The 18,368-nt window shown below is 46.8% G+C and overlaps 1 protein-coding gene across 6 annotated transcripts in view; it reads left to right on the forward strand.

Moving 5' to 3' along the window:
- Positions 1 to 18,368, forward strand: part of apbb2b (amyloid beta (A4) precursor protein-binding, family B, member 2b) — a 70,513-nt gene that overhangs the window by 17,920 nt on the left and 34,225 nt on the right. For 5 of the 6 annotated variants that reach the window (XM_018735893.2, XM_018735894.2, XM_018735895.2 and 2 more), the window contains exons 2-4: positions 4,718 to 4,840; positions 8,419 to 9,222; positions 17,736 to 17,947. In XM_018735893.2, the coding sequence (XP_018591409.1) occupies positions 4,795 to 4,840; positions 8,419 to 9,222; positions 17,736 to 17,947 (1,062 nt within the window). In that variant the 5' untranslated portion in view covers positions 4,718 to 4,794. Of the gene's footprint in view, positions 1 to 4,717; positions 4,841 to 7,781; positions 7,860 to 8,418; positions 9,223 to 17,735; positions 17,948 to 18,368 lie in introns of all 6 variants that reach the window. The other variant, XM_018735898.2, reaches the window with a different exon arrangement.

The raw sequence follows: 18,368 nt of genomic DNA on the forward strand, positions 1-18,368 counted from the left end.
CGGCAGGTAAATACCGCATCCCCACCCCCTTATTTTTTTCCTAGGGTTTGATTTTAAGTGTGCTGTAGATCACCAGTGTTTTTCATTGCTGGTTAGGTCTGATCACCTCCTCATTTCCCTTTGCTAAATGCATCCGCAGGAAATGTAGCATACGTTAGGTATTAAGTGTACCTCACATTTATAAGGTGCTTTTGACTTTTCTGCCCTCACAGGCAAGGGAGTCTGGTGGTGTGGGGGGTTTGGCTGGGTCCTGCTTTCTGGCGGGTCTGGGGTTCGAGCCCTGCTCGGGGTGCCTAGTGACAGACTGGCGTCCAATCCTGGGTGTGTCCCCTCCCCTTCCAGCCTTATGCCCTCTGTTGCTGGGTTAGACTCTAGTTCCCCCCCTTGGGACAAGTGGTTTCACTCAATGTGTGTGTGTCTGTGTCTGTGTCTGTCTGTCCTCACAGACTGAGAGAGCTCATGTAGTTTGAGGTTTGAGCCTGGAGAGGTAGATTTAGCCTCATCTGTGACTTGTTGTGTTTTGCTCCCCTGCTCCAAGGCATAGGGTAATGATGATGATGATGATGATAATAATAACAACAAAGAAACACTCTTAGGAGGGGAGCCAATCAGCTGACTCCCTGGGGATTGTCAAGCCCTGCCAAGAGCCAATCGGCAGAGAGCAGAGCGAGTACAGGTCCTCTGCTGGGAATCCGATGGGAAAACGTGAAGTGATGGTGTAGAACTGCTTCATGTTTTGATAACGTGTTCCTGTGAGATCCTGTAAGACGATCTCTCTGCCATGACTCGGCAATTTTGCAGACATTAGGCACGCTTTGCTGTGGGCCTCAGTAAAAAAAAAGTTTTGGTTTTTTATGGTGACAGAAGGGCAAGTTTTCTGAAGAAAGGTTTCTTCTGTAAGCTCTGAAGCTGCAAAATTGTCTGCAGATGCAGAGATTTGATGCGGTTATAGGGAATAATTAACCAGAGCAAACAAAGCGAGACCGGTATCTCCGATATATCCTTCTCCTTTGAGCACGATATGTTACTTGCTTTCATACTTCCTAGCATTAGGGATTTAATCCGGGCTGGACTTGTGGGTTTCTCTTCTATTTGTCTGCACTCGGAATCCATTAAAGGCAAGGATTTTTGAGCACTTGATGTGAGCCTGCGCAAATTAACGGCGACTCGGAGCAATACGGTCCCAGTGCCGATTAAAGTGTCTGTATTATGGGAGTCAAGTGGAGGCAGGGACCGATAGGGAAGGGCAGGCGGTCGTCTTCACCTGCAGGTGTCCAAATGCATTTCAGTCGTGTCCTTACACTTCTCGCCTCGGTCCTCCGACGACGTCAACGCAAGTTGGCCTTTGTTCACGGAATTGCAGAATTCCTCATCCGGATCTCCGTGCAAGTGTCGATTTACCGTGATGGGCAGCACCTTTGGTCCGTGGAGGAAGGCGGTGAAAGTGGAGTTCACCTTTGACCCCTGAATCTCACATGTTGCTCCCGCGTTACACCATTTATCTATTTGTTTTTGTTTTTAAAGGAAACATTCTCTGGTGGCGTGACAGGTACATGTTCCGTAGGTGAAATAATCCTACTTTCGCGGAGTTAATTTCTCGGTCGGCTGCACGCGCGCGCCTGCGTGTGGGCGAGTGTGTGGGACGATGCGGTCCACAGAGCGACCGAAATTTGCAAAGCCTCTTTTAGTTAAGGCGGAGAATTAATTAATTTTGAACGTGGAGCAATTTGTTCCCGCGTGCGGCGCGCTCTCTCTCTCTCCCCGCCTCGCTATCTCCGAGTTCTTCTGACAGTTTATTTGTCTTCCTCCGGAGGGCGATTAGCATAGCCGCGAGTCAGTCGTGCGACTCCGCACGTTCGTTGCGTTAGAAGGACTCTGTGACATGACACGTTACCATTGGGTTTGCACCGACACCGAGAAGACGACGAAAAATAGCCCGGTCGAAATGCGTGACAGTATTCAGCGCCACGTGAAATTAGCTTTCTTTTCAGAGCCGCACTGCTGGCAGCTCAATAGGTAACGCTGAACCTAAAGAGATTATTATTTTTTCTCAAGCCCTCCGACGAGGGGCGTTCAGAGCCAGAATGCGTCCATCGCGGACATCAGAATAATAAGCGGCGTGGTGGTTGGAGCTGCCGACTTGCATTCCAAGGGCTCGATTTCAAATCTCACCTGGCCCTGTGGGTGAAGCGTTGCAAGTAACGTGACGTTGTGCGTCACGTCGGAGAAAAGCTGCAGATAAATGGATTAATGTAAACATTCATGAATGTTCATGTGAATCACACTTCACCCAGCTTGCACAGTTGGTGTGGAGCTACGGGTGCTCTGTGAGTCTCCAACCTCTTGTGCCCACCCCCGGTGACTTGTCGTCGGTCTGTGTCGTCCTCCTGTCCCAAGGGATGTGTTTATGTGTCGTAGTGACAGCAGTGGGCTTGTCGGAGGGTAGTTTGGCTGGAGGGAGCTCTTTCTGCTGTCGACGTGACGACCGTCAGGGCCCGAGCTGCTGTCACGCCTGGGTGCCCGCGGGTAGGAGGCTGCCAGGAGTCTCTTCTCCTGCTCTCTTGGAGATAGTTGTTATGGCACATGTCTGCGGTCACATGCTGTCTCCCCTGGTGGCCTTGCCTCAGTTTGCATGTGAGCACCGTAGGCGAAAGTACGCCTCCGCCCCCATCTATTCCCTTCGCCGCTTCTGCTGCTCTGCCTTGCCTCCCTTTTTGTGATCTTAGCTCAGCCACTTCTTTCCTCCACCCTGCTGCCCTCTGTACACATGCAGGCACCAGCCCTCTTCTCCGTTGTGCTCTGCAGGAAGTGAGAGACAATTACACCTCATGCATATTAATACCACAAAGGATTGGGGTCAGGGTGGGAATGTGAGCAAACCCTCCAGACCCCCCTGGAGTCTCAGGTGTCGGCTTCTGCCGACAAACCTGCCCCACTGTTTTTAATATATAAGGAGCTCCGAAAGGACAAGGGCCCTCTGGAGATGGACCCCATTTCCAATAAAAAGGAGATAAAGAAGATAATGGAAGCAATTTAATATACTCCTCTGCCTTTCGGAAGGGTTCAGAGCTCCCCTCCGGAGAAACCATAGACAGATGGCCTTGTGTTACGTTCCTCCGCTTGTATTTAGCCGGAAGAGCTGGCCGTCCCGTTTTTACAGAGCACCGCGGTCATTTACTTGAATCTTAATGACTTATGGATGTCCTCCTTTCTGTAATGAAGAATCAAGAGAAGCAGCCCAGCATGTGTTCATGTCAGTCATATGGCCGGCGGTATCCGAGATCAGGGTGTTGGCGGTGCTTTCCCGCTGAGAAGCAGACCTCTGGCCAGGGGGCTTGTGTTACCACGGGGACAGGCCAACAGATGGAGGGAGGTTGAGTGGGAGCATTAGTGTTGAGGACCAGGGAGCTTGCAGCTTTGTGCTTAGTGTTCTTCGGCGTGGAGGCGGAGGGCAGCGGGAGGCACCTGTTAATCGGCCCACTCTTCACAAAGCACCTCCCGGCCGTCTGGCACTCAGAGTCCCACAGCTGTCGTCAATCAGGACCGTCGACTTTTAGAGGGCTTTTGTCAAAAGGAATATCATCGGATTGGCTTTTATTCCCTGGGCTCTCAATGGCTTCCCTCCCCTTGTAGGCACAGCTGCACAGCTGATCCTGGCTTTGCAGTCTTCAGTGCTGTGATTTTCTTTTATTTCGGTTATTAAAACTGCCTTTAAATGAATGAAAAAGTTGGGAAAGAGCAGATGAAATTAGAATGCGTTGCTAGGCATCTGGATGCAAGAGGTGCAAAGGATTATGGGTATGATGCGTTAGTTGTATCACTTTGAGCCAGAGTTGTGACGCTGGTCCCCAAGGGCCTGCAGCATTTCTCGTTTCTTCCATTTGAACCAGCAGTGTTACGTAATGTTTTTTTAATTCATTCCTCCCCTCCACCACTGGGAGAGATGATGTCATTGGGGTGAATTTTGTTTTATTTTATTTTTATTGAATAAAAAAATAACAGAGCAGCACTGGGTCACGGTAACAAAGAGGCAGAAACAGTACACAGAGAAAATGCTAATAAATACAGATACATAATGCAATAAAAGAACAAAAGGTTGCAGTGTTTAGCAGGGGTGGTCATGCAGAACTTCCAGAAGAGTGTCCAGATGTTCCAGAATTCATTTCGGTTATTATGCAGATCAAATGTTAACTTTTCTGGCAGAAGACAGTTAGACACTTGGGTCAACCACAAATTTGTAGAGGTGGCTTCTGGTGGGGAGATTTTATAGCACTAAAATATATTTAATTTCCAGGTATGTAAGACTAATTAGCCTAAGTTTGATAACTTCATCAAAAAAGTGAGTTTGGGTTGTGGTTTATCAGGAACGTAGATGGGAACTAATCCAGATTTTTGATAAAGATTTTTTTAATGGTTGAGTGAGCCTCGTTCCTGTAAGCTTGTATGCTATCATATTCCTGAGAATATATGTAACAGAGTCAGGAACGGCCTTATGCTTAAAAGACGCTCGAGATATCCCAGGGAACATGCTGTGAAGGTGCACTGGAGTGGGGTAGATTCCGTGAATGAGCTTGAAGTCTTGCTGCTGGACTTTGAGGGAGGCGTAGGCAGGGAAGGCTATAGCACATTTAAAAAGCTGTTTGCCGTCACTGAAAGCAATCATGTTTTATTTTAAACGTGTTTATTAAGATGCGTTATTTTTATTGCTCTCACCCAGAAGGAGGCTGCCTATTCCCCACTGAAGATCCCCGTGTGGCAGCCATTTGAGATCCTCGAATGTACTGACGCTCCAGAATGGGCAGACGGTACTCTGGATCTTCTTACCCCAGCAACAGCACCGGTACGTCTGCCCTGCACATGTTCACCTGCCCATTTCACCTCTGTGTGCGCGCGCACGCGCGTGTGTGTGTGGTCACTGGCCTGTGGTCCGCTGCAGTTCCTTGTCGGAGTGCTACCGCTCGTATTTCGGGAGCCGCGACATCACACAGCATGCTCCGCCTGTCCAGACCCGAGCTGTGCTCTGTCGACTTTGTAAATCACACAAGGAGCTTATATTTGTTTCCTCTCGCAGGGTTTGTTTGAAATACTTCCAGCGGTAAAACCACTGATTAAAACACATTTTTCTTTCTGTCCCGTGTACTTATATTCTTTTTTCAAGAAGTAAGATTTACCGAGGCGCATCTCCACCTTCCCCCTGAGGTGTGGATTACAGAGAAGAACATCTGTTTTCAGCCTGGTATGCAGAAACAGGGTGATGGGAATTTGACACCGGTTGGGGAATGATGGCTTGTTATTAAAAATATTTTTTTACTCAAGGATTTCTTCTTATTAAATTACTTCTCCTGCCCCCATTACTCCCACTTCCCGGTGCTGGGGGATGGTGGCCTTTCTTAACAGCAGATCAGCTACTCTGTTGGGATGTCATGTCTGATGGCATTTTCCATGGCATTTAAGCTGACATGATGAACCTTAAGGGTGTTATATTTGCATCCATTTGTTCTTTACATATGAAAAATTGCATTATTTGTGCTACTTTTCCCACTGTTAATATTTATTTTACTTCAGTTGACATGATTTAATCCTTTGAAGCTAGGCCCTGATCTGAAGAATTAAAATTACTAGTGTCCTGTACACCATGTTGTATTCGATATTGAAGCGCTGCACCTGCTTTTTATTTTCTCAGTGGTCCAACATTGAGTCAGTAAGATAAGAGAATTGTCTTTGAACATGCCGATCAAAGCAGATGATTCTGGAAGGACTGATGGTTCACCAGCAAATGGGATGTTTGAACCTTGTAGGATATTGCATATCACATGGGCTTGATGGACCTTGAGATGGGTCTTGTTTTGTGCAGCTTAAGGACATGAGAAGATTAGTTGCACGTCATTGTTTGAGCTCTCTCGCATACCCGTCTTGCTGTTTTACAACAGATCGGTGGTCTGGGTCAGGTGGCTTGGAGACAGCACTACACCGATACGCTGTAAAGTGTTCGGAAAGTTATGGCAGAGACATCACTGAGATACCTGAAGCAAAAGACACTCATGGCTAACACATTTGTTAAGGCAGCAGGTGGCGTAATGGTTAGAGCTGTTGGAATTTCTCCTTTTTCAGTTTGAGGTTCTTTGGAGTTTTCAGTAATGAGTTCACCAACCTTTGTTGCTGTTCTCACTAGATGTTATCCATCACAGATGTGCCCTTCTCACCAGATATTGACCACCATGGATACACACACTTCCTCCTGTGTCTTTTCATAGTGCTCGACTTGCCTTGTACCAGACACAAAGACCTTCCAAGGTCTTCTCCACCCAATCCTAGTTACGCAGCAGAAACACCCTCTTCTAGAAGCTTCTACAGCAGGCCACGTCACAGACACAAATGATGGTGAATAATAATAATAAAGAAAAAGTAGATTGAAAAGTAAAGCATAACAAATCATAATGTAATAATTAAATTATAAGGGTGGTAATAATTATATAAGAAAAATAGGTACACTCCAACAGAGCCATTCCCATGCAATCAGAAGGACCTCAGTAAAGGGACTTACTCCAAACCGATACAGTAAAAATTAGCCATTAAACGGGCAAGTATTGTAAGTAGCTTTGTATACAAACCTTACAGTGCCAGTCAGATTAATAAATATAAATGCATTTTACGTTCAAAAGGTTGGAATAGAAATAAAAATAGACCCTAATTAGATTTTTACTGTAAGACTCTGGTATGTGTCTGTGAAAACAAATCCCTGACTGTATCATGACATGACTTTGCAGAAACTTATTAGCCAATGTGGAAATTTTGCAGTTTAATTACTTTATTTAAAAATGTTTTTTGGAGCAAGCTTGGTAATTAGTAAGCAACTAAAATGTTTTTTTTTTTTTTTTTTTTTTTTAACTTTCCATCACAGTGTCTGCTTTAAACACCTCGAAATGCGAGATTGTTGTTAACAGGGCTGTAAAAGATGGTGATGAATCTCATCTGAACAACCCCCCATTAGAGGGTAGAAGAAAAGATTGAAATATTACTTGTGTGGACTTTTAATTCTGAACTTTTATATTGTTTTCCTTATTTTGCTGTTTTGAAGGTGTACACTTTGCCTTTAAATTCATTTTTCACTTTTTTTGTGTACTCATCAGCACCATTTTCCTCATAAATGACTTGTGAATGTTTTATTTAATGTCAGACTTATCAGTGCAGAATGTGAAAGGAAGTATTTATTAATTAATTTCTGTTGCATGTTAACCCTTTAAAGAGTCCCCCAAAATTTTTGCTGGTCTCAATGACAGTCTTCTTTTTTACTGTGCTTCAGAGGCCTGTATTCTCATGGGTTTGCGCTTGCTGCTACATTTTTTTTAGTCTCTATATAAAAAAAAAAGTTTATGTATTTTTCAATTTTGAATTAATATATTGAATTTTATAGGGGGCGTGGTGGGTTGGACCGGGTCCTGCTCTCCGGTGGGTCTGGGGTTCGAGTCCCGCTTGGGGTGCCTTGCGACGGACTGGCATCCCGTCCTGGGTGTGTCCCCTCCCCCTCCGGCTTTACGCCCTGTGTTGCCGGGTTAGGCTCCGGCTCCCCGCGACCCCGTATGGGACAAGCGGTTCAAAAAGTGTGTGTGTGTGTGTGTATATATTGAATTTTAAAAAATTGTTATAAAAGCATCTTTTCTTCAAATTGATGTGGAATTGAGTGTTGAAGGGGAAAAAAAAAAAACACGAGTTCTGCCTTGATAAATCTGACCGGCTGCACAGTTTACTTTTATGTTGCACTGAACCATCCCTCTTTCCAGATTTGAAGTGATAGCCTTCATCCACCTCTGTGGCTCGGTGAAATCCCCTCCAGAGATTCATGTCTCAAATGCTCCAAGGTTAGAAGTCCTACATGCTTTTGCACTCATTCGTCTTCAGCACTGCAGGGACTTTAAAAATGAGAAGGTGGAATGCGATGCTGAACGTACTGTATTACTACCCCTCTGATTATTCTGTCTCTCCTTCCTCCGCTGTTTCTTACCTTTCTGCACTGTTTCATTCTGTGCTCATTGGTTGCCATGGATGTCTGTAACATCATTTCACTGGTTTCTGTTCACTTCTCCCTCCCACCCTTGCTGTTTAGAGCTTTGAAAGAGGGAAGGGAAAAGTTTGGTGTTTTCATGTCGGCCAGACAAAGTATTAAAGAAAGCCCTTTTTTCTTGCGTTAAATTAGGAACTTGGGGCCTTTTTCCGAACTCCATCCTTGAAGACAAATAAATATGTATGAATTACTTGGTCCAAAGCTTGCTGGCGTTTTGTAGGCTCTGCCTAGTCAAATCTACGTAGAATTAAGTTAAAACAAGCAGCTGAGTCTGAGGTGCTTAGTGTTCAATTTGAGCTCTGCTGAACATCATGTCTATTGACTGATCCAAAGCTCCTTTCTAATTTTTTTTCCAGTGGACTCCTCCTCAAACATGATGTCAGTGTGTGTGCCAGCCTCTCACAGCGGACCCTCAGCCGATGTAGCCAATCGCAACGGCCCGGCAGCGACCCCGCCCACATCCCTCAGCTTGCGCTCCTCCCATAATCAGCTTCTCAGCTGTGATGTCACGAAGCAGGGTGTGGTTGATGGGCGGGGTCCCACCACACCACCCAAGTGCCGCAAGAAGTATGCCCTGACCAGCATCCAGAGCGCCATGGGTCTAAGTGACATGGGGCAGTCTGCCCTGACAGACCCCCAGGGCAACAGTGCAGTGCCGCCCACCTCCTCCGCCAACCCTAAGCTGGCCAAGAACGGGGCCAACCAGCTGCGCAAAGCTGCAGAGCAGCAGGACTGCAATAAGAATGCCATCAACGGCAACATCAGCCCAGATGAAGGTGGGGTTAGCAGAGCCCCGCCCCGCAGGACCAAGAGCTTCCTGGAGTACTACAGTGAGGAACCCGTGGAGCAAGAGCGCAATGACAACCAGCCCTGCCGTGACGATCCATCCCTGCCACTGCTGAGTGGGGAGGAGTCCCACCACCTTCCTCTGACACCCCCCAAGCAGCCAAGCCCTGAAGCTGTCCCTTTGCTCCCAGCGGCATCATCTTCCTCGTCCTCCTCCTCTTCTAGCCCCGAAACCAAGAAGGACCGGCCTAAGACAGGGGCTAAGACAGATTGTGCTCTCAATCGCATCCAGAACCTGGCTCCCAGTGATGAGGACTCCAGTTGGACCACGCTGTCCCAGGACAGCGCATCTCTCAGCTCTCCAGAGGAGACAGGTGAGCAGAGCAGACTGCTCTTCACCTTCACCTTAGTTTACTCTGTTTTGTTAAAGACACAGATCAAAGTATTCAAGAAAGATATTCAAGAAAGGTATCAAAAGCTGAGGTCTTGAGTAAAACCATATGTGATTGCACAGTGTCAGTGATTTACCTCAAGAGATTCTGTGTCTCAGTTATGCTGGGGAGGGACAGGGGCCTTTGAATGCTGTGGCTGAAAGAGATCAATCTGTACATTGGTGCTCAGTGATGGTGTTTGATTGGCATGTGGTGGAATGAGCTCCCTCTGTCCCTCAGAGGTGCTGAAACCCTTTCAGCATTCAGGAAGGGGCTCCAAACTCATCTCTTTCAGAGCCACATCTCTCTTGATCTCTCAGCTGCTCCAAAAACTTCCCCGTCAGTTCTGTATGCAGCTACTCTCTATTTATCTAACTCATCACTTGTGAATTGGGTTAGGGTTAGGATTTGTTTATTTTGAGTTGCATGATGCTTTGGATAAAAACTGCTGTTAAAAGAATGTAAATGCAAATGTTAATGTGTGTGTTGGCCAATGCTGTGTTTTACTGGCATATTTACCAGTGTGGTGACATCTCTTCAGGTTTTCTCTCCAGAGGTTAAGTTTGAGGTCAACTGCAGAAGACTCTGAAATTACACTTGGAGAACACATTGAGCATATTTTTGGTGTAATTACAGATTGTTGCATTTTGGGTGATGTTTTGTGCCTGTCCCTGGATCCCTGCCTTCCGTGCGGCCTCTGAAGCCTGCTGGCCTTCTCTCTGGATTTCTCAGCATGCACGCATTGGGTCCCGGGCACTTGAACTCGACAGCCATGGAAAAACACTGATACAAATTGCAGTTAAACCCTGGTGGGTCTCTCAGGAAATAAGCGTGTAGCCTCTGGACCACTTAGATCCATCTGGACTGAGTCCCAGCAGGTGTTTCCTGCAGAAGGCCCACTCCAATGCCCTGAGCTCCACCTCCAGCAAGAGCAAGTTCCTCAGTGTTTTGGCCCGCAAGGGACATGAAGGTCTCCTGGTGGTTTCATTCTGACCTCACATTCTGCTTAAATCCTTCTGTAGGTTTGTAGGCCTGGCAGCTGACAGGCAAGGGAGCCAGATCGATGTCGTCTCTTGCTGCAGTAGTGATTCAATGAGAAGAAGAGCGGTAAATACATATTGCACAGGCAGGGGGTCAAAGGGACAGGACCAGCACAAGAACTCCTGCTCTAAGAGCAGTGGAGTCCTACTTCTTTCCCTGTTGTTGGCCAGCCGCTCTGGACATGATCCACAAACACAATCCCATCAATCACACATGCACATGCTGCTGTTATTTTTTATGAGCTTTGGCGGCAGAAGTACTGAAAGGCACCAATTGGATTGGTCGATAGGCTGGTTTTTTTATTGGAGCCCAGGAGGCGGGGATGGAGCAGGAGGGGCCAGAGCTGTTATGTTTTCCTGCTTCGGGCTCTGCTGCAGGAGCTAATTAAGATAATGCCCGTGGTCCGGCAGGGATGCGCTGGTCAGCCGAGGGCCAGAGGGCCTGCAGGCGGGCATTGTGCAGTAGAGCGCCGGAGCACTTGGAGCTGGGGGCTGGAGGAGACAGCATGCTGCTCACAGGACAGCTGAGGGGCCGAGACAAGGAGGGAGGGGCCATGCTCTGTGAGTCCCCTGGGAATATATGCGTATATACCGTACATATGCACAGGGCTTTTTAACACTGAAGTGTGATTGGGCTCTGCTGGGCTAGCTGGGTTGGGTTTGGTGTAGGTGCCCCCAACCTGTTCTTAAACAGCTGGTTTTGGGGTTGCGGCACTTAGTGTTTTGTGTTTCGATTAGTCTGACCAGGCAGTGTGCAGGCCCTATGGCTGCTACTATGGGCTCCAAAGCCCAGGAGATCTGTGGTCTTGACACCACGGCCAGCTATTGCTGACCAGAGGGTTACCAGATTACTCCACAGTCTCCTTTTCGACTTGGCACATGTGCTTCTTCTAGACACCAGGTGAAACACAACTTGAATTGGAATGGAAAATCGGATTTTTCAACACACCCCACCAACTTTTTTGATTAACCATTTCTTACAGTTTTTATTCCATGCTTGTGTGTGAGTGTCAGTTTACTTGCATAAATATGTGGGTTTGGAGTATAATTTGAGTGTACAGCTGTATAAATTCTATATAAATGGTGAGCAAGGTTCGATTTATAAGTTTTCCCATAGAATCTGTATTTTGTTTTTGCTAATAAAAAAGCAACTCATTGGGGCAGGAAAATGGTGGTATGTGGTTTTATGTGATTTTTGTGCAACAGAAGCTTACAAAGAAATGAGCAGAATTGGAGGGAGCAGGTCTGGCCACAGTTAAGCCAGGAAATTGCCGTTCTTAATTATCCCTAATTAACTGGGGAAGCCACTCGTCCAGAGACGGGTAATTCAGAGTAACGTGTCCTGGGACTGGAACAAAAGTGGACTGGGACACCAACTCCTTCTGCAAATGCTAGTATCGCTGTCATGAAATTGTATGATCTGATGGTGCTTGGGTGCAGTATCTTTGCCATGTTTAAACATTTACCTCTTAGGCTGATTAATTGATCGGGATGGTAATGAAGCCGCATGGAGAGAGTAATGAATGTGTAAAAGTGAGTTACACACAGGAGAGTTACCAAACACTGGGGTATCATTGCAATGCGTCATTATGAAGCCACTCTTTTTTTTTTTTTTTTTTTTTTTTTTTTTTCTTTCCAAACTGCAGCTGTAATTCAGTGCGGACTGCAGAGACTATAAAACAAATGTACTTAATGCGGTGCGGTCTGTTGATGTGCCAGATTGAGGGAACTGGGAAACAAAGACCCGCATCTATCGACAAGGAGACTGAGCTCAGAAAGCAGACTCCAGCAGAAAGGGAGCGATTGACCCCCTGGCAGTCGATAGCGGGCTGGATGGCAGGGATCACACATGATGCATGGGGATATGATGCTGTGGTCCCATGGGGTTTCCTTGTGTGGTATATTTAATGTAGTCCTCCCAGCTGCAGTACATCAGCAAAGTCCAGTGTAAGGTCATGCTTGGAGATGAAGAGCACAAATCTGTCCCTGTAGAGAGCAATATGTTTAGGATGTCCTTCAGTGGCGCTCACTTTGGCCCACCCACACATTCACGCTGTGCCGGAAGAAGGTCCCTGCATTGAGGAAACCACCCTTTCCACAACATTGCATCTGAGCAGAGCGTTGAACAAAGATGGGAGGATATCCTCGCTGGATCATGTGAAATGTGGGGACCCTTGTGTTCCTGTTAAGTGGACCTCATGGACTTGTAGGAAAGTGGTTAAAGTCATGGCCCTGGGTCTAAACCCTTGAACCTGGTATGCTGTGCTTCAGTAACTTATCTGCTGAAAATAATGCGGCATATTGGGATTATTCTAAACATCTTTCAACAGTTTTCCCATCATTGGTCTCAGTGACTGAAAGGAAACACGAATGATCATCTGAATATTGGAAAGTAACTGAATTAGGTGACACTGAGTTTTGCAGATATATGCTTTGAAATGACAAGCGTATTATGATCAAAAAGTAGAAGGTACGCTGTACTGATAACAGATGGTATGCCAGACAATTTGCATTTTTTATTTAGTTGATACCTTTCCCCAAAGCAATTTACAGTGTTAACCCTCATACAATAATTTCCCCTTTATACAGATGGGTCATTTCTACTGTATAAGTCAGGGTAAGTACCTTGATCAAGGGTATTACAGCAGGAAGTGGGATTCAAACCTCAGTACTTGGAGCACAAGGCAACAGATCTACTTGCTGCCCCAATGTAAAAGTAAACGTTTTACACCATATGGCATCCGGCAGTGTTTGCGCAGTGACTTCTGGGTAGGTGTACCTAGATGTGTATACAGAGCAGCTGGTAGTGTACTGGTTACAGCTGTTGCCTTTGGTTCTGAAAGTCTCAGGATTGAATCACACCTCTCACTGTAGTACCCTTGAGCAAGGTACTTACCCTAATTTGCTCCAGTGAAAAAGAACCAATTTTTATAAATGGGTAAATAACTGTAAGTAGCTTAACATTGTAAGTTGCTTTGGAGAAAAGCAGCTAAATAAATAAATGTAAATGTGTCCAGTTTAATAGAAGTGATAACACTATATTCTGTGGAATACTGTCTCCTTCATTTCATTTGTCAATCATGGCAGTGGGGCTCCTCCTGGGGTTTGAACCAGCAGCCTTCTGGTTTTGTCCTCAACAATGAAACTGTCCATTATAGATGCATGTTGATAGCTGAACAAAGGAAATAAAGGACTAGCGTTAACTGGAACACTGACAGAGAGGGTAATGTTGCTGCCTCACAGTACCTCAGCTGCATGTTTGGGTGTAGGTTTGAATCCTGCTCAAGGTGAGTGGAGTTTGCACGTTGTCCCCAGTTCACAATCCAAAGACATACATAGAAGAAGGCAATGGTACACCAGATTTGTGCCATCCCTTACCATGAGCACCGCCGGAGTGGTTGCCGTGAGTGGAACTGAAGTCAAGTGCAGCCATTAATTCCCTTCCTACTCAAAGTGCAGTCCTGCTGTAGGACTCAGTCTTTGCACATGTAGTTAAAATGCCCCATGAATTCGACAAGACCTGCGTGTACACGGATTCTGCGTTTGCCCAGAATCTCTCAAGCACCTGTCTGGTCAGTGTGAAACTGCAAGTCTGCATTCGCGCTCCATGATGAGTGGAGGCCCAGGCTTCTCCGGCTAATCCCAGGCCAGAGCCAAAATGGTGGCCTGCTGCACTGCAGGTGCCAGTTTCCTTATTCTGCCTGTGTTTACAGGCAACACTGGCATCAAACCTCCCTTCTGGGAAGATGTGTTTTCTGGGGGCTGCTGGATGTCTTCGGTGATAGCTCGTATGATGCAGATTGGAATTACTGTAATGTGTGTGTCTCCACATGTATGTCTTTTTTCTTTATGTGCTCAGATGTCGGTTGTACTGCTTTTCACCATTCTTTTTCACCACACTTGGTGCATTTCAGTGTGTGTGCTTAATTTTAATTTTGTCATCAAACTGCCCGTCTGTCTCCCTGTTGGCCTCTCTTTCTACCCATACCTGTCTCTGTTCACATGACTGATACTGCAGGGAAAATGATATTCGGGTTGCTACGACAACAGAATTTGCTTAGGGGAAGGACTGCTCCACGTGACACATTTCTTCTCCCATTGATCACTTCCCAGCGATGAGGTGAATTCCGCTTGACCCAGACAGGAAGTCAGCCTTGTTATTATTTGTTTTCCTTCTTGTCTGTTGCGCAGTAATACAAAGGGCGACAAAGAAGGGCGTTCTGTTTTTTTCTATGTCTCTTTTTTTTTTTGTTTGTCTTTTTGCCGATGCTGCTTGTGCATGTCTTAGCAGTCATGATGCTGGGGATGGACTGCATGCTGGCGATTCTTCTTGTCAATTACGAGGTTGGGTACCAGCCTCAGTGCAGCTTCGCTTTCAATGTGCTTGTGTGGCGGTGCCGCGAAGAGATGGTCTGTCTGGAGTGCCAGTGGCTGCGGCAGGTGGGGGGGGGTTGCAGAGAGAGGGACACAGACGAGGGAATTTTACTTCACCAGCTCCTGCAAACATGGGGCTACAGCAGCAAGAAAGTCCCTCGGTTGCTGCGCTCCTGCCCCATTCCCCTTAAACGATAACATCGATCCTTGTGATTTACAGTCTCCTGGAAAGGAAGGGATGGTGCCATGGAAGAAAGGGGTGGTGCCACAGAAAATGGAGGCGTGGTCAGAGAAGGGAAGGGCCATGGCAGGGAAGGAGGAGGTAGTGCCACAGAAAATGGAGGCGGGGTCAGAGAAGGGAAGGGCCGTGACAGGGAAGGAAGAGGTAGTGCCACAGAAAATGGAGGCGGGGTCAGAGAAGGGAAGGGCTGTGACAGGGAAGGAGGAGGTGGTGCCATGGAAGAAAGGGGTGGTGCCACAGAAAATGGAGGCGTGGTCAGAGAAGGGAAGGGCTGTGACAGGGAAGGAGGAGGTGGTGCCAGTGCGCAGTGAGTTACTGTACCTGGTCTGAGTCCCTGAGTGCTGAATTAAATCATGGGACCTGCGGGTGTGTGTGTGTGAAGATTTGAACAATGCCTCTCTTGTCCTTGAGCTGCCTGTAGTCCCTCTCATTATTTATCACCACACCGCAGACAAACCCAGCCACCTCAGCTGTCTCACCCAGGTGAGGGTTAATATTCGTGCACAGTTTCACTCGTCCACTTGGCTAGTTTTAGCTCCAGACAGGGTCTAGATGACAAGGATAGAATTTTAGCGAGGTCTGCTCCTGATGATGATGATGATGATGATGATGCATTGTGGTTTTCAAGTTGGACACAGGGGGAATGGTGCAGGCAGAGCCTGAAGGTCAGGCTTGTGTTCTCCTCAGAGATGGTATGAGAATGTAGCTCATCATGATGAAACACAGCCGTTTCAGGGTGACCCAGTTGCATTTCCTCTGCAGTGAGAACTGTGCTCATTCTCCCAGTCTTTATTTCTGGTCAGCTGATGCCACTGCCCTCCTGCAGCAGGGGCTGGTCCACACTTTGACGTGAAGTTCACCTTGTCAGAGTACCTTGCTGTGCCCTTAGTTGTGATCTTCTCCATGCCGCAATGTTCACTTCTTCATGCCTCAAATCACAAGTCTCTTCGTGGCTGTAGGCAGAATTTACTTTACAGTTTATAGTTATTCGTTTGGCTGATGCTTTTCTCCAAAGCAACTTGCAATGTTAAACCACTTACAGTGATTTAATAATTTATACAGCTGGGTAATTTTTACCGCAGCAATTCAGGGTAAGTATCTTACTGAAGGGTATTACAGTGAGAGGTAGCATTCAAACCTGGGTTCAAAACTCATTCAAATTTGAGTCCAAAGGCAGCTGCACTAACCACCTGCTGCCTCATTCACAGCATAAATATAAACCATGTTGTTTTGTGTTTAGAAGAGTGACAAATATGAGTTGTGTGTAGACATAGTAATACAAGCAATCATCTACCCAAACTTGTCCTTCCTGGGATTCCGTAACATTGGAAGACTATATATGCTGATGATGAAGGCAATGCCAGTGACTGGTATGTGAGTAGTGTCTCTGCTGAAGATGTACTATAGTAAAACAAGTAGCTACAAGCAAGTGGCGTAAGTAACGTTATGCAGGAACCTTTTATTACACCGGTGGAGCTGGGAGGGCAGGAGACTTGTACACCAGAGATCTCTCTCATGTCCGTGGTCATGCTACCTGACCCTGCTGCACAGCTCGTCTGTGAGCTTATGATCATACCTTTCATCGGCAAGAAGCACACTGGCAGATTGACTGTTTGGGTCTTTTCCTCAGTGTCTTTACACCTGGAAGGGATCAGAATGTTGCTAATGATGTTCTGGCAAAGCTGTGCTGGTGCGGTGTAATCTGTCAACTTGGGTGGTCTGCGTGCTGTTAATCTGATTGCTATGAATTGTGGTAGTGATGATGATGATGATGATGATGGTCTTGTTGTTTATACTGATGATGTGCCAGGGAATTTTGCCCAGAACTTGCATTCAACCTTAATATGATGTTCATCCCTGCAAACTGTTCCCAGTAGTCTGGGTCAAATTGTAAACGCCCCTGTTTCTTTTCCTCCCTGTCTGTTCACACACCTCCCTGCCTCTCCTACCCTCTTGTAACGCAACCTGATTTCATGGTGCCAGGTGCACAGTGCTGGGAATGAACTCTGGTTCTGCTGTGTTCCCAGCACTCCATCCGCACTGAGCAAGTCCGTGCTGGTTTCATTCCTTCACCGACCGCACGTTTCCCTCATTACAGTCCTTTGTGTGTTTTCGTAAGTCACTGGTAGAGAAAGCTAAATACCATTGTGGGTATGTAATGTGGTTTTTAGCTCCTGTTGGTCCAACAAATAGTATCCTTCTCAGCTGTTTCCTCTCAATGGGCCGGCAAGAGGAGCAGCTCTTAGCAGTGATGGTGGAGCTCAGCAGCTGTACTGCTGTGCATTATGGGGGCCCTGTGTTAGACCCGGCAAAATTCTCAAGGGGTCCAGAGCACTCAGCAGCCCAATGCCGGTTGTACTGTTTCCCTGGCTCGATGTAACATTAGAATACAATGACGCCCCCCTACTGCACTTGTACCCTCATCCCCCTGTTGCATTTGAATCCCAATTTTCCAGAATCGGTCTTGGGAGTCCTACCTCGCATGCTGGCACAGCCTTGTTTTTGCTTTGTACCTCATTAGAGAGATGACATCAGTGAAACACACCTCAATTGCTCTCAGATGCCAACTTTTCACTTGTTTTTGTTTGTTTTACATTTACGGCAGTTTAATGTGGAACTGAGGGACGGGGTCAGGAAGTCACGTTCGCACCCTGGAAGGCAGTACAAAAAGCACCAGTGCCCCTGTGTTGCTGTATAGTTTCGAGCAGGAATGTTGCTGCTGGCCTCCGTAAATTACTCTACGTACATTTCTGTGAGAACGAGAGCATCGCCCGTTTTCACTTGTGTCTCTGCATTGACAGATATCTGGAGCGACCAGTCCTTCCAGACAGACCCAGACCTGCCCCCTGGATGGAAGAAGATCACCGACATGGCAGGAATTTACTACTGGCACATCCCCACGGGAACAACGCAGTGGGAGAGGCCTGCACCCCGGATCACTCGTGATACCCTGCAGGATGACCGCAAGCCATCTCTGGGCTCACTCAGCCCGTCTCCTACCCCAGAGAATGAGGTGCGACAGTTTGCCACGTCAGTGTCCTGAACCTGCGGAGGTCCAAGCTGCTGCTGAGTGATTTAGCACTGACACTGACTTTGCTGAACTACCTTTACACCACTTCTCTGTCCTGCTTGTTTCCTATAATTTCACGCCTCGAGCTCATCTGCAGCAGCGTGAGTGAAGAAGCCTGGATTGCTTTTCAGAGAGGGTGGTTTTAAATGTTTAATGAGACATGAAATATTCACTTGGGAGTGGGGCAATGATAAATACTAACCCCCGGCTTCCTGGTGTTTCAGCAATGCCTCCATCATGAGCCCTCATTCCCCAGGATGAGGGTGGTCATTAAAGCCCATGAAAAGTCTGTCTTCTCCAGAGGCCATGTTGTTAAAACACTAATACAGTGTGCCCTGCCATTTCTGATTTTCTATTCCCCTTG

The sequence above is a fragment of the Scleropages formosus genome, chromosome 16 (genome assembly GCF_900964775.1).
Source record: "Scleropages formosus chromosome 16, fSclFor1.1, whole genome shotgun sequence".
NCBI lineage: Eukaryota > Metazoa > Chordata > Actinopteri > Osteoglossiformes > Osteoglossidae > Scleropages > Scleropages formosus.